We start from the raw sequence: 15,922 nt of genomic DNA on the forward strand, positions 1-15,922 counted from the left end.
GTTTTGTAAGCTTTCTGTTTACTCAGATCAGTGACTGCCAACTTCCCCCTCATGCCACATCAATCATTAACCCCAGTTTTACAGCAGGACCCAAGTTTTCCCAGCACAGCACTGCCTCCGCTGGTTTGTGTTGTTCCCGCGGTGCATCCTGGTACCAGGCAGTCGCCACCTACACACAGGCTCATGCACCGAGGCATGTATGTGATGTAAAAGAGGACGTGATTCATCCGACCAGGACACCTTCTTCTATTGCTCTGTGGTCCAGTTCTGATGGTCAAGTGCCCATTGTTGGTGCTCATAGTGGTGGATAGGGGTCAGCATGGGCAGCCTGACTGGTCTGCAGCTATGCAGCCCAGTACACAGCAAACTGTGACGTTCTGTGTATTCTGAAACCTTGCTTTTTACTGACTCTAGCACAGCAACTTTGAGGAAAAAATGGCCACTTGCTCTCTAATATATCCCACTCAGGTTCCATGATCACTGTGCATGTTGGTTGTGTTATTGTTTCCCATCTTTTAAGCTCCTGTTTTCTCTGGTTTTAATCATGTAACACATGTAATGCAGAAATAATGGGTCCAGCTCTACAGCAGCATTTACATTTATTATTATACTGAAGTTGTGTTATTGTTGCTTTTGTGTTGATCTGTATATGTAACAGCATGCAGAGGTCACAGGTCACCGAGAGCAGAGCACGGTGCCGGCTGCTGATATCTTCACTGTGGGGCACCTCCGTCTTCCACGAGGTGAAAAGATAAAGCGGAGGTGGTGAAGGGCACTGTTTAACAAATCTCTGAGCCTCAAGGCACTGGAGAAGTCCGGCAAGACCACACAGGCTTTTCTCTTAAATATCTGCACGGTCATAATACAGAGCATACATGTTAAAACAATAGAAACAGTATTTAAAACTTTCAGTGCTGTGTACATATGTATTTCTCTGAATCAGTGCTTTTAAATGCTGGAGAGTAAGCACCTTTACATCAATGGTGGTCGGAGGGAGGAGGCTGAGCAGCAGGTCTCTTTCATACCAAGATCGTGGGAGGTTATCAATTTCAATAGACACAGTCTGACGAGAGAAAAACAAAAGATTTCATAAAATTATCAAAACATCCATCATCAGCCATAAAAAACAAACCTTAAGATTTTTTTTCTTTTTTGTGGGAGTCCAAATGTTTCATTACCTGTCTGTAAGCTGGAAACAGTGGTTCCCACAGAATGGGACGTCTGTGCAGTGGGCGGTAACTACAGCTGCCTGGTGGTGCTCGATGGGGACGTTCGGATCTTTTATCCTTGGGGCCCTCTCTGACCTCCCTGATGCCTACTTGAGCTACGAAGAAGACTTTGGTGCTGCTCTTCATTTCCCTCAAAGCCACGGCAGCTTCATCGGCACTGCGGTAATGCACCATCCCGTATCTGTGATTGTTTTTCACAATCGTCTGAAGTACGAGAGGAAAATCGTGAAGCAAATGAAAGTGAATTTTGCATTTCTAAAGCACGTTTGTAAGACAGTTACCTGAACAGAGATGACACATCCAAAAGATGAGAACATGCTGAGCAGATCCTTGGCAGTAACAGCTTGGTCAGAATTCAGATAGACTTTCATTTTCTGTCAGAGTAAAGCACAGAGTCAGACAGCAAAGCACAGAGCTGACGTCCTGTTATGATCCTCAGAAAGCAGAAGGGAAACGTACGTCGGTCCACTCAACATTTCTCCAGTCTGAAGGAACCGTCTGTTTGGAAACCTCACTGGGTGCATAGCAGTTTTCATATCTGATGGCGTCCATTGCAATTATGCATCAAAACTTAACTGTAATTTCAGAATACAGCTTTTGAGTGCAGATTTGGTCACATGTCAACTGAAGAAAAACAAAAACAAATTTGTAAAATAAGCAGAGTTGTAACCAAGTGTAGGCCTGTGACAGAAATCCTAAAAGTAAGACACCGTTACAGCTTTGAAAATAAATTTGATTCAAACCAGTTTGTTTCCTAGCAACATGATGCAAATCTGCACCTTACAGCAGAACTAACTTAATTTTGGCATTCAGACCCCATTCATATTCTAAATAATATTTCATGTTGTGAAATAGAAAACATGGACTCACACGTCCAGGGCGAGTGATGAGTTTTGTTCAACTATTTAACAGCAATTCTGGACTCAAGTGACGCGTGAATGTAAAAATGCCTTACTGTTACTTAAAGTCATGACATGAAAAGAAAAGTGGTTTTCACATATTTGACTGTAGACATACAAAGTACAGCTGGGAATGCCTTTTGTTTGTTGTTGTTGTTTGCAGAAAGGTGGCTGTCAGAACAGTATGATTTGTGTCCTTGGAAAACTGAATTCTGCAACTTCTTTTTCCAACGTTTTAATTTGCAGCTACGCACCGAGGCTGCTGGCACTTTAAATTCTCTTTTTGCTGGTTTTTATTGTTGTTTTCATATCTAAATACCAGGAGAAAGATCGTATCTGTGTTCTCATTAGGATTGGGATTTTTGTAGGCTTAGCCTATGGCCTATAAGTTTACTTTGTTAAATGCTAGTTATGACACAGTGTGTTTCACTTCTCTTATGGAGAAGTGTGAAAGTAATGTCATGAGTACTGTAATGAATTACTTTCTCCTTGAGTTGGTACTTAACATACTGCGTTACTTTTTAGTAACAACAACAACACTGATAAGAGCAGAAACAGCTCCAATGTGCACAGACAACATCCACAGCAAGCAATTAATTTGCATGAATGCCTGATATACTGCTTAGTGACGACGGTGACTCTGAGAGTGGAGCCAATGAGAACCCGGGGAACTGATAAGGAATCAGGATGGTTGAATTCTTATCAGTTCCCATCTCTGCTGAAATACACTTCCTACAGGTAAACGACGACATAACTGAAAACAATTCCTGTTTTGAGAGATCATTGAGCTCAGCCGTTAAAAAATAGAAAAATATGTTTTTACTGTTGGTATTTCACAAAATGACAGAAAAAACCTTTCTTGTGAATTAGCTGACGAGCTCTGTTTGTTGTTTTGTTTTTTAAAAAATTACAGGATAAAGTCCAAGTAAGCTGAGAGTACTTTCTGTAAGTCTACAGATTTATTTCTGATCGTGTGATGTTTACTTTCCTGTTCAGTGGTTCCTTCCGGTTCATGTTCCTCAGAGAGGTGCTACATTAACACAAGGCCCCCTAACACTGATGTAAGGTCTGTTCTAAATGCTGCTTTGGTTTATCTATAACAGCATGTCTTAACTGTGATGGTCATATCAGTGCAACGTGTAACTCCATTAGGACTGCTTATCTCTATGTTACCATGGAAACAAAGGTGACTTAACGCAGGAGGCTGTGTGTAGCAGATGAGAGAGCGGAAAACTGTGGTGATATGAAGCAGATCACAGAGATGAGGGGCAAGGTTATGAATACACTTAAACGTGAGAACTAATATTTTAAAGTTTATCCTGGCTTCTATGGGCAACCAGTGAAGCTGTTGAAGAAGTGGGGTGATATAGTCTCTAAATCAGGGGTGTCCTGCAGGTTTTAGATCTCACCCTGGGTCAACACACCTGAATCACATGATTAGTTCATTACCAGGCCTCTGGAGAACATCAAGACATGTTGAGGAGGTAATTTAGCCATTTAAATCAGCGGTGTTGGATCAAGGAAACATCTAAAACCTCCAGGACACCGGCCCTTGAGGCCTGGAGTTCGACACCTGTGCTCTAAAGGGAGTACGAGTTATGACCAGAGCTGCAGAATTCTGAAGAAGTTGAAGTTTATGGAGGGACTTCCTGGGGAGACCAAATAGGAGGGAGTTGCAATAATTGATTTGGGAAGTAATAAGACTATGGACAAGGATGGCAACATCCCAGGGAGTAAGGAAGGGATGAAGTCGGTTAATGTTACGTAAGTGAAAGTATGCAGACTGGGTTATGTAATTAATGTGAGGCTGAAATGAGAGAGTACTGTCAAGTATGACACCCAAACTCTTTACCTGCGGGGATGGAAGGATGGGGAAATTTTCAATATTAATGGGGAAACTGTGAGATTTGGTTAAGGTAGAGGCTGTGCCAACGACACACGCCAACTGTTAAGTTTGAGAAAATTGGAGGAGAACCAAGATCTGATCTCCATAAGACACTTCAAGAGGGAGGTAGGTGGAAGGGATGAATTAAGTTTGGAGGAAATATAGAGCTGGGTGTCGTCAGCATAACAATGAAAATTTATATTATATTTTTGGAATATTTGGTCAAGAGGGAGCATGTAGATAATGAATAAAAGAGGCCCTAATACTGAACCCTGGGGCACACCAGCAGAAACAGGATAGAGACTTGAAGAGTAGGAATTAAATTGGATAAACTGAGTGTGGTCTGAGAGATATGAGGTGAACCAGGCAAGGGAGGTGTGACTAATGCCAATGGATGCTAATCTGTTCAGGAGGATATTATTAGAAACTGTGTCAAATGCCGCACTAAGATTAAGAAGGATGAGAATGGTTAAAAGACCAGAATCAGCTGCCATCAGAAGGTCATTCGTAATCTTTAACAAAGCAGTTTCTGTACTATGAATGCGGCGGAAACCAGACTGAAATTGTTTGTAGAGATTATGGTCATTGAGGTATGAGTGAAGCTGGGAGGCAACAACTTTCTCAAGGATTTTCAAAATAAAGGGGAGGTTTGATATAGGGTGAAGGTTATCAGAATTATTGGGATCTGCAGCAGGCTTTTTGAGAATTGGAGTGACAGGAGCAGTTTTCAGGGAGAGAGGAATAATTCCAGTGTTAAGGGAAGAGTGGATAATACTAGTTATGAGAGGAGCCAGTGAGGGAAGACAAGCTTTAACTAACACAGTGGGAAGAGGGTCAAGCTGACAAGTGGATGATTTAGATTTTTGAATAAGATTTGATACATCAGCTATGGAGGGAAGAGTAAAAATGAAAATGACTGGGAGGAAGACAGAAAGTCTACCTCACAGTTTATGAGTGAAAAACTATATAAGAGAGTTGCGAAAGTCAGCAGAGTCTATATGAGAGGGGAATCAGTCCGGAGGTTTTGTAATTTTACTAAACAATGAAAAGGGAGACCTGGAGTTACCTTTACTAGAGCTGATTGAACCAGAATAGTATGCAGATTTGGCTGAAGCAATGCAGATATGATCATTATACATTTCTTTGTGTATGGTAAGTCCAGTTTTCTTGAACAGATGTTCCATTTGGCGTCCTTTAGCTTTGCGATGGCGCAGGTTAAGAGTAAACCATGGTGCTGAACGGGAAAATGAGACAGTTTGGTGTTTAAGTGGAGCAAATATGTTAAGAAGGTTGTGGAGGTTGACATTATAGTGAGAAACAAGTTCATCTGGGGATGAGGTGCTGTGAACAAATGGAAAATCATAAATGGCAGATGAAAGATCAGCAGGGTTAATATTATTAATTTCCCTAAATGTGATGTCACGGGGAGTACAGGTTTTTGAGGCTGTTGTATTTACAGTAAAAGAAATAAACTTATGATCAGATCCTTATTTGGCTTAGGTGGCCGGTACACAGTACATATAATAGTGGGAGTAGATCCAAGTAGCGACGTTATCAAATGAGTGGAAGGGTGACAGGGAGAACTTTCCAGTGCTTGTGGTGAATTATCGCGAGGCCGCCCGGAGTTGCGAGGTTGACAGATGTAAACAAACTCAGATGGAGTAGAGCCATTAAGTGAAACAAAATCAATAGGCTGTTGCCACGTTTCAGTCAAGCAGCAGCCTATAGTTAACTTTCTATCTATGATCTCTGGTCACTACATTGCCTGGACTTTATTTCGTGTGGATGGAGCTCTGGTAATTAGTTTAGCCGTTCAGCTCCTTTACTAGCTATTCATTGAAGACTGTCTCAGAAGCACCCTCTGCTGTTCGCCTATTGAATTACAGCCAATTTCTGTGCAGGAGGATTAACAGGAATTTCACTGATTCATTACAAAGTGTCCATTTCCATGAGCCATAAGTATCTCATACAGCGCAGTCAACCCTTCGGTACAACACTTTCAGAGTCATTCACGGGCACATGTCAACCTGCCTAACGAGTCAGAGTCTGTGAAGGTTCAATTGCTTTCTAACAACAGCAGCTACTTAAACACATAAAGACAGGCATACAATTGTTTGTTGAAAGTTTCTTTAAAGAACACTTGGGAGCCACTATATATTCAATACAGTATATTAATTATATATTAGTGATAAAGAAAATAGTAGGTTTTATGTATAATTTATGCTCAAGTCTAGGGTCAGATGACATTTATTTTGAAGTACCCAGACCGGAAGTTGTAATGTAGTCGCCATTCGCCGAACACGAGCGAGGGAAATTGAGTTGTTTATATGAGCATGAAGAAAGCAACAAAGTGCATTAAGTTAGGACGTGATATCGTTTTATGTTAAATGTAACTTTTAGGCATTAGTACGTCTGAAGGATGTTTTTTACTTAGTCATTTTCAGTAACGTTAGCTGCTAGACGGTTGCCGCTTTCACGTGCGTTTTTTTTTTCTGGTGTTGCATGTAATAAGCCAGCTAACGTTAGCCGCCTAGCCGAGCGTGGCTAACTTAAAAACAAGTTTAGCCAGCCTTAAAGAAAACGTCGCTCGTTAGTGCAAAGTTGAAATTTAGCCAGAGGAAGCTGTTTAAGTTTCCATTTTGGCCGTAACTAAAAGAGACGAGTGAAGGGTTTTGAAGCGGGAATGTCATCGCCTCCGTTAGGTCGCACGAGTCATGAAGGGTCAGCGAACGCATCAGACAGCGACTCCGAGGACGAGGTGCGTTTACCTGTTTTTTTTTTCCTGCTGTTTATTCATAATGGAGGCGGCTTTTCATGCTGTTCTGACAGTTATATCTACTGTTCAAGAGCTGTCCTGCCCACTGAACTTAGCAGAACAATGCACTACACGGAATGTACACGTTAATATAAATAGTAGCTGACGCAAAGTAATTATAAGGTTATAGTGATTTTTTTTAAATCATGTAATCATTTACGTTGGTTTGTTTATATTTCCACAGCCCACGCTCCCCCTTAATCAGTTCTATCCATACATCCGCTGTGCCCTTTGCTGTGGGTTCCTCATAGATGCCACCACCATCACAGAGTGTCTGCACACATGTGAGTTACATCTTTATCTGCTGCGTTTAATGATTTAATGTGGTGGGAATAATGGTGGTATCAGCATTTATGCAGTGCTGTGCAAAACTCTTGTAACTGCCACAAATACATGAAATATGTATATGAAGCAGTGTCTGTTTGCATAGTTTGCATTGTAAATGATTTATTTAAATGATACTTAAAAAATTTTGTGGGCATGTGAGAAATGGGTATTTGATGTCTGAAAAGTATTTTTTGTGCTTTTTCTTTCCTCCCCAAGTTTGCAAAAGCTGCATTGTGAAGCACTTCTTCTACAGCAACAAGTGTCCCACATGCAGCATTGTTGTCCATCAGACACAACCTCTTTACAACATCAGGTGAGTCTGACTATTTTGGTCATATAGGAATCATCTAAGCAACTTTCAGGTGCTTTTTTCAAAAGGGGTCAGCACAGCGAGTAGAATAGAATTAGAATTAGAATAGAATTCAACTTTATTGTCATTGCACATGCACAGGTACAGGGCAACGAAATGCAGTTTGCATCCATCCAGAAGTGCTTTAGTGATATAGATATATTACAATATATATTAGCAATAGTATAGATATGTAAGTATACTACAGAAATGGGTCTATTATGGTATGTTATAATGTACACGGTATGAAGTATGTTGTGAATATTCTATAACTAAGTATGTAAAGGCTGTAGTGAGTACAAGCTATGTACAGGCTATGAACAGGATATAAATATGAAAAACTATACAGAATATGAAATAAATAACTTTACAGAATCTGAGATATACAGCTATACAGAAATGGGAACTATGCAAGTTGTAAACAGTTGTAGGATTAAAGATTATTGAATGTACAGAATGATTATTTACACAGAGCTATACAGTAGTGCAGTTAAGATAAGTGAGGGTGTAGATAGTTTCTACAGAGGCTATATAAAGTGCTAGTGGTTGTGAGTGGTGGTTCAGTCCATGTTATTATTGTGTGTTTGAGGGTACAGTTGTCCATTGTGGGTGTGTGTATGTTCAGTCCATGAGTTTAACGTGGGTCAGATGTCAGTAGTAGAGTAGCTCTTCATGTTGTGATTTGGCAGATTTTTATGCCAGATCAGTACTATCAGTAGACAGTTTTGGTTCAGATGGTTGTACAGAGTACGGAGCAGGTGAGGAGAGAGGTACAGCAGTGAGTTCTTACAGCCTGTCATGGTTTGGTGCTGCGTTTCAGCCAATCATGTTGATTTGTCTTGTATCGTATGAGGCTGATCTGCCATGCAGTTCCATCTGTAAAGTGCTTAATATGCTGAATAACCATTATGTGCACATTTTTTTTAAAAAAATGGAACGATTTCATATTTTCATAGCAGAATATGATGAAATAAGGGTGGCTCAAGACTTTGGGACAGGACTGAAATCAGGGGAGTGGAGAAGAAATGAGTGCTTTAGTCTATCACAGTGACCCCAGCAGCCTGAGCCTAGAGACGTGTAACTAATGTCTCTTTTCCATTAGTGTCAACTTGACTCAGTTTTGGTTGTTTTCCATTAAAATTGAGTACCTCCTAAATGTGCATGGGGTTGTTATAGCAACGCGGCTAAAAGTCTTATTACGTCATTTGTACATAACACAAACACAACACAACAATGGAGGACATCGAGGTGATGGAATACCTGCTGCTCTGTCTATGATTTTTATCAGACTCTGGGAGCACAGTGTTGGCTTTTGTGTAGCCGGGTTTCAAAAATGTCTCCAAAAATGGAGTCGCTCTCATGACTTGAATGATGCCACTGGCTACCCAGTCAGTCTTTTGATGTCACATTTCAGAACATTCAAATCACGTGGAACCCTGGCTGAGTAGGCACTAAAAAGGTACCTGATACTAGGGCTGGGCCATATCATACCGTTGGCGGTAATACCTGTATAATGTTGGGCAACGAAAAAAAAAAAGAAATATCGCGATAGAAAATGGGTAAAACGCGCATGCGCAGTGCCTTTGTTTTCATACGCACATGGTGGAAAAAGCATGGCGGCGACAGAGAATGAGGGCGAAAGCGGATCGTTGAGTGAAACGGATGAAGCAGAAGTGGTTTGTAAAAATGCTGCAACTTCAGTGTGGAACTGGTTTAGCTTTCGACCGTCAGATACACAACAAAGCACTATTTTTGGTAGAGCACGCTAGCGGGCCGTCGTTATTACAGTGTTTTTCTTGCAAAATACGGCACACTTAAAATCAATCCTTTGATTTTTCTGAAAATCGACAGCGCCCCTTATAATCCCGTGTGCCTTATGTATGAGTTCTGGTTGTGTTTACTGACCTCGAAACGATTTTATGTACACGGCGCTCGAAAATCTGTCAAATGTTTTAGTACGACTTTGCTGAGCTACGAAGCCGCAATGCTTGATGGATTGTCGGAGCATTACGGCTATCGTAGGCAGGAGCCTCGCGGAGTGATACGTACTGTGCTTCAACATAATATTACCGTATTGTGTGTGTATAAGCTCTTTAAGTTTTGTGGATATTATACATGGTTATGCTGAGGATATGTCGGCCAGTTTCCACTGGAAATGCCTTTTGGTTAAACTGTCAGCAAGAAATTTGCACTGTTACATTTTTATATAACTTTAATGCACATAAAAAAACAGCTGTTTTTTTTTTGTTTTGTTTTGTTTTTTTGCACTAATAAAGTTGTGGAGTTGTAAAGTATTTTGTCTAGTGTCAATTATATCATCAGTTATATCGTTATCGCAAATTTTCAAATGTATATCGTGATAAATATTTTTGGTCATCTCGCCCTGCTCTACCTGATACCAGGTGCTACCACCTAATGAAAAACCCTAAAACCGATTCAAGCTGAGTAGGTACTAGTGAAAAAATGCTGTAAGGGATGCTCGCCTTTTTCCAGGGACTACTTGAACACGCATTGACCTCCCCAATGGAAACTTTAGCCATGTTTAATACGAGTATGCATTGAGATATGAGATTCACAGGTTTGTCTCGTTTCCCTGCAGGCCTGACAGACAACTTCAGGATATAGTTTATAAAATGGTTCCCTTCTTGGAAGAGCGTGAGTATGCAGGCATATGAAGCATAACTGATGTGCTGCATTTTCCAGTCCACATTTTAATGTGATCTCTCTCTTTCTCCCCCCAAAAATGCAGTTGAAAGAGAACAAATGTGCAGCTTTTACAAAGAGAGAGGACTGGATGTACCAAAACCAGGTAACATGTTTCAACTGTTGAAGTGTAGTAAGGCCAATACATTGTAATATACAGTATGTAAGTACCAGCTAAAGTAATAACTGACCACATGACCTTTGACAGTTTAGTGTTTAACGAGGAGCTGCTGTGCTCTTCTTCTTTTCTCTCTTATAATTTGACAGCACTGGGTTGTCATGTTAAACACAGACACATTTCCAAGAGAAGCCCGAAGCCTCAGCGCTCCCCCCTCTCGCTCATTTTCAAGCATTTTTCTCTTCTGCTGCTGATGCCTTATGATTGAAATGCAAAATCCAAATTTGATGTATCGCTGTAATTTCTGTTGCTGTGGATGTTTGCTCTGTCAGCTCTCATATCCTGATTTGAATTCGTTAAAGGGCTACTTTAAGATAGACGGAGTGCTAAGGGTTGACATTTTTAGAGCTGTGCTATAATTGTGCAGCCTGTGTTACTCCTTAAACGTAGTAATGTCAGACTAGAAACGAGTAAAAATGCTTTTTAGATTTACAGATCAAGAACTGTAAGTGTAAAGATGGAGCACAGCAGTGCTGAGGGTTCTCCTTCCTCTCTTGCAGTGATCGTCTCCCCTCCATGTCCTGCTGTTACAAAGAGGCAGAAGAAGGACAACGTTCCTCAGTCTGTGTTTACCGTTCCTCCAGAGCTGGATGTGTCTCTGCTCCTGGAATTTGTTGGGTAAACATTTGTACTGTATGGTTGTTTGTTTTTATTTTATTATTTGTTAATCATTAGTGAGAATAACACTGTTCCCAATCAATTTACTTGTGGTCAGTCTTTCTAGCTCTTGTTTTGAGAGTTCAGTCACTGCTTTGTGGTTCCTGATTAGAGCAGTTACTGCTGTCAGCAGGATGGTGGACGATCTTTTTATGCTTTTATGAGAGACTCGTAAAAGGATGGGTGCCTTTAGTTTTTGGCTCCACATCTCAAGGCTTTCTTTAGACACTCTGTCCAAATCTTTTTTGGGGGGCAGATTTATAGATTGCTCCCTGATTGAATTGAAAAAGGCTGTACTGGTGGGAAAAAACAAAAAATAAATGAAATACTATTTTTAGAAAAATCCAAACCAATTGGAGGTGGTTTGAACTGTGCTTCAGTCATATTTGGACAGTGCTTCAGCCCTGCTGCTTAAATCTGGTAGCGGCGTCAGTTGCAGCCAGGTCAAGCAGAACGCGATTTTAATGTTTTTGTTTTATAGATAAGTTGACATCCAGATACTCAAATCTGACCTACATTAAAGATCTGATTTGAAAAACGATTGAGATGAATGAAGTTAAACATGGGTTTTTCAGGTTTATTGTGCAGTTACATAGAAATACCAGCAGGTGGTTCCACTGTCTCAAACTGACAGCTTCTTTACAGCCAAAAACTTGGAACATCTCTTGAATCTCTTCTTTGTTTTCAGGGCTGAAGAGGGCATCTGCAACTACAAGGTAAAGTCTTTAATATGAAGGCTTTTAGATGATTATAACACTTATGTGCCGTTGATTTCAGGACCTGTTAAAGGCTAGTTGTGTCTCATGTTTTCCTTTGTGGTTCTCATATATCTATAGGCTGCAAAGTTTAAATGGTTCAATCTTTTCCCGTGTTTTAGGACTCAATGCTGGCAGCTGCAGCGCGTTCCTCACTAACTTCAAGCCTGCTTACTGTAACATTAGTTTGGGGTTTTATGTGGGTGGGAGGGGGCATTGACATGGCTAGGCTACAAGAAACAGTGAGCAAAAAGTACCTCACTTACAGTTTCAGTGTAACGTTTAACAACAAGAAATCGGTGTCAGAGTTTGAGAGGGTGAAAATGTTGTCTTGGTTTTATAAATGTGTCTTATACAGTTTCTGTTTTTTCCGTTTAGCCGTTGGAGAGGCGGTACGTCCGTGTGTCAGGTGAGGCCACCGTTCGCCACGTGGAGCTCTTCATCAGGAGGAAGATGGAGCTGAGCCCATCTTGCCAGGTGAATCTGCCAGGCTTACAGCTCGGTGCAAGACTGCACACTTACAGACTTGGAAGCAGGACAGTAATAGAATTTAGCGCTACACTAAAGAGAACAACAAGTGTGTGGATATTATTCTAAAGTAGGAACAATCTATGAGCCCACAGGGCTGTCAAAGGGCGTGCAGACAGGAAATGCATGATCCAATAAAGAAATGTATTCTCAATCATTTTGCACACTTCAGGGCAGCATACACCTGTGGAGGATGATGCACATTGAATCGGTTTGTTTTGCATGGAAACCTGCACTCCAGGAATGTTACAGCATTAAGGCTTTTTAACGCTCTGATTTGTTCCTGCAGTTTATTTTAATGATATTTGGTTGACATAAACTCACCGGACCCTTTATTAGCTGCAGTGGGGCAAGAGATGCATTTCTGCATATCTTGATAGTAAGTAGGGATGTCGAGGGTGACTCATTTGTTATACGTTTGTTTGTTATACATGAGTATAACATGTATAATGTTATACTCATACATTGTGGATTAAACAAGAGAGAAGACCAGTCGAGTAGTTTAAAATACAGAAACTCATTGGAGAACATTGAAAACTGAGCACAGGTAAACAATGCCCAAGCAAGAGAGAGGAGTGGTGTCTGGTGGCGCTGTAGGGTCCTTGTTGTAACCCGGTAACTACCATCACACATTGTCTGTCTGAGTTCTGCTAAAAGCCGTATGATGAGAATTATTGAGTGTTTATCAGGATTGTCTGGAGGATGTTTCCCATTTCTTCTATGAGGCTTCTTCGGTTTCACTGGCTGATGAGAACTTCCCAACGGTTCATCTTGATGGGAGACAAGTGGAAAAGTTATCCAGACATCAAAATATAAGAGGAATGAGGAGTGCACGTGTACACGTCAGGGAATACAAGCTGAACATTGACGACTCAGCAGCTCAGGTCAAAACTCAGCAGGCTGCCGGCTTCTAAAGGACAACAGAGAGTCCTTAAATACAACTGTAATCTGATTAGAGTCTAGTTATTAGAACAGTGATACCATATTTCTGTCTCAGAGTAGTGAACCTGCAGTAGGAGATGATTTGTGCTGCAAATATATAAACTTAATATCAGAATTGTCCTCATTTCCAGAAGAGAAACATTAAGTGTGATCAGAGTTTTAAGGTATTTGTGCGTTTTGTATTTCGTAACACAGGGGAGAGGATTAGCAGCTTACACTGATTTCCTGGTCTCGGTGTGACACTAAGGTTTCCTGTCTGGACAAACCTGCAGGTCACTTTTTAATGAAGGAGATGTTCCAACAATCTGAGGTTCAACCTTAGCTTTTACATCTTGTTGCGCTTTAATTTATAACTGCCAGGTGTCTACGTCCTGCTTCCAAAGTTTACACACTGAGAAATGTCAAGGCGATGTCGCTATTAGAATCATTTCTTTGAAGTATGTTTATGTCTTTGAGGGGGGGAAAACTCATGAATTTGATGCAAAGTTTTCTTTATTTTGCGTTTACTGAGAAGTGTCCAAATTATACTTGTGGTAAGATAACTGGTAGGATGTTTGACCTGTCTTCTGCGCAGGATTTGTGGATTTGTATTAAAATGCTTGCTTTGCTAGCACAGCTGGGACTTATATACAGGCTTTGTATTGTGAGTAGGTTTGAGGTCCCAACTTCAGCCTTCTCAAGGCTTCCTGAACTTTTTTTAGATCTAAACCACTGAAGCTGTTTTCGCCATCGTGTTTAACAGTTGGTACAGATTTCTTGAAATTAAAGACTTTACCTTTCCTCCTGATAAATATGGCCACACTCCTCCTGAAGGTCTTTTTCTTTGTCAGGATCTGTTACAAACTGCGAATCCAGAATTTTGTACCTCAGCTTGGGGGTCTGGATTGAATGCCTTGATTTTTACCCAATGTTCTCGCTTGGAATCACTGTGATGGTCTGTAATGCTGTCTGTGTGTGTCCGGCAGGTAGATGTGGTTTGTGGAGATCACCTCCTAGATCACTACCAGTCACTCAAAGAAGTACAGAACTTTGTGGGCGAAGATGCACTACAGGTTAGAACCAGAAAAGCACGTAGTAGGACTAACCTGTAATAACATTGGAAGTTTTACAGAAGGCTGGGGGTTATCATCCTGTGAGTAATCACTTTGCTTTTGTTTGTCTTTCCTCCAGGACGGTTTGTTGGTGCTACACTTTGGCTTGGTGCTGCCCTCCCAGTCTTAAATATGAGGCGTGGATTTAGCCATGATCTGAACTGCTGAACTGACATTTTGGTCTTTGTTTCTCTTTATAAGACTCGTGTCTTCATAAAGGTCTTGGATTTTAGACTCTAATGAATTGTTGCTAGCTGATTACAAAACATATAAAATTCAAACCTGAACATAGCCACATTTGGCACCTGGCAAACTTTAATGTATTACTTCTTCATTGAGCAGACTGGAAAATGAACTGTTTTGATTGAATTTTTAACAAACAAGATGATTATCTTTAGTTCATAGTTACCACAAATCTGCTGGACACAGATGACATCCATCTGAACTACTTGGTACCCACGTGTATAACATGAATTTGACCTGATAAATGAAGATGACACATTTCTGTTCCTGCTAGGCTGTTGTTTGAAGATTTGTTTAAAACTGTTTGCTACTGTTTCTGTAGCGGAAACTGGACTGAACCACTGTGACTGGATCTGAAACTCTTAAAGCTGCTATAGCAGTATAGGCAGCATCTGTCTAGTTTACCCAACTTTTTGCAACCCAGGGATTGTCTTTAATGATTTATGTTGACTACAAAGCTGTGATTTAAAGGGCTGCAAGAAAAGGACTGCCACTACCAAAGATTTATGTATGTTAACGCTTGCTTCTTAGAGCTTGATAGTTTTTTAAGAGCTGTTGACTTCCTTCTGCTGTTAATAGAAAAAACTGATCAGCTCAAAAATACTTTGAGTACAAAAACAGTTATTTAAAGGGAGTTTGTATAAAGTCTTTGGTAAAAAAAATGTTTGTACTTGCTTTTGTCAGGTTGAATTAATAAAAGCACAACTGAGAAATATTTCCTGATTCATCCTTGGTCTCTGTTTTTAGAGATTTAGAAAGAAATGAATGGATGGACTAAAGCATTTTAAATTGTTCAGATTTTATAATTTATCGTATTAAGTAGTTTCCTATGAAAAATCCAAAAGCATTTGTCTCCTTCTGGGCTCAAATCTGTGAAATTGCTTGTCGTTAGGCAAACGTGTAAAGCGTTACACTATGGATCCACTTGTCCATAAACAGTACACCTAACCTACATGGTTCCTATGGGGGAAATGACACTAGTGTCAATGTTCCACCAGTGACGCACATGCTGCCACTACATACTGTGCAATAAAAGCCTGTAGATCAGGGACGTCAAACTCATTTTGCATTTAAAGTGGACCGTTCCAGTTCAAGTCAGTCATATATAAAGTGGCAAATCACAACTGTTGTCTCAAAGTCAAACTCTCCTCTTTGTCAGTGTAAAGAGGTTTAACTGCTCATTTAGTCTCTGAAATGTTTTAACCTCCTAAGACCCGAACTCTTCCACAGCATGCATTTTTAATTTCTATTTGATATTTGGGCTGATTGGGTCCTGATGAATGTAAAAACAAAGAAGCAGATTTTTTTTTTTTGCCCAATT

At 40.4% G+C, this 15,922-nt stretch overlaps 2 protein-coding genes across 2 annotated transcripts; one reads left to right on the forward strand and one right to left on the reverse strand.

Moving 5' to 3' along the window:
- Nucleotides 1-582: 582 nt before the first annotated feature.
- On the reverse strand, nucleotides 583-2,174 carry LOC101482042 (uncharacterized). Its single transcript, XM_004554603.3, has 5 exons — nucleotides 1,689-2,174; nucleotides 1,511-1,603; nucleotides 1,179-1,433; nucleotides 971-1,063; nucleotides 583-849 (listed from the first exon to the last, which is right to left on the reverse strand). The coding sequence occupies exons 1-5, from the start codon at nucleotides 1,779-1,781 to the stop codon at nucleotides 676-678; spliced, it is 708 nt and encodes a 235-aa protein (XP_004554660.3). The 5' UTR covers nucleotides 1,782-2,174; the 3' UTR covers nucleotides 583-675.
- Nucleotides 2,175-6,282: 4,108 nt separating this feature from the next.
- Nucleotides 6,283-15,316, forward strand: pcgf6 (polycomb group ring finger 6). The gene is made up of 10 exons (XM_004554604.3): nucleotides 6,283-6,771; nucleotides 7,013-7,112; nucleotides 7,372-7,468; nucleotides 10,104-10,159; nucleotides 10,254-10,313; nucleotides 10,886-11,003; nucleotides 11,731-11,758; nucleotides 12,176-12,274; nucleotides 14,233-14,319; nucleotides 14,438-15,316. The coding sequence occupies exons 1-10, from the start codon at nucleotides 6,697-6,699 to the stop codon at nucleotides 14,486-14,488; spliced, it is 771 nt and encodes a 256-aa protein (XP_004554661.1). The 5' UTR covers nucleotides 6,283-6,696; the 3' UTR covers nucleotides 14,489-15,316.
- The last annotated feature ends 606 nt before the right edge of the window (nucleotides 15,317-15,922 follow it).

Source organism: Maylandia zebra, linkage group LG13 (genome assembly GCF_041146795.1).
Source record: "Maylandia zebra isolate NMK-2024a linkage group LG13, Mzebra_GT3a, whole genome shotgun sequence".
Lineage (NCBI taxonomy): Eukaryota > Metazoa > Chordata > Actinopteri > Cichliformes > Cichlidae > Maylandia > Maylandia zebra.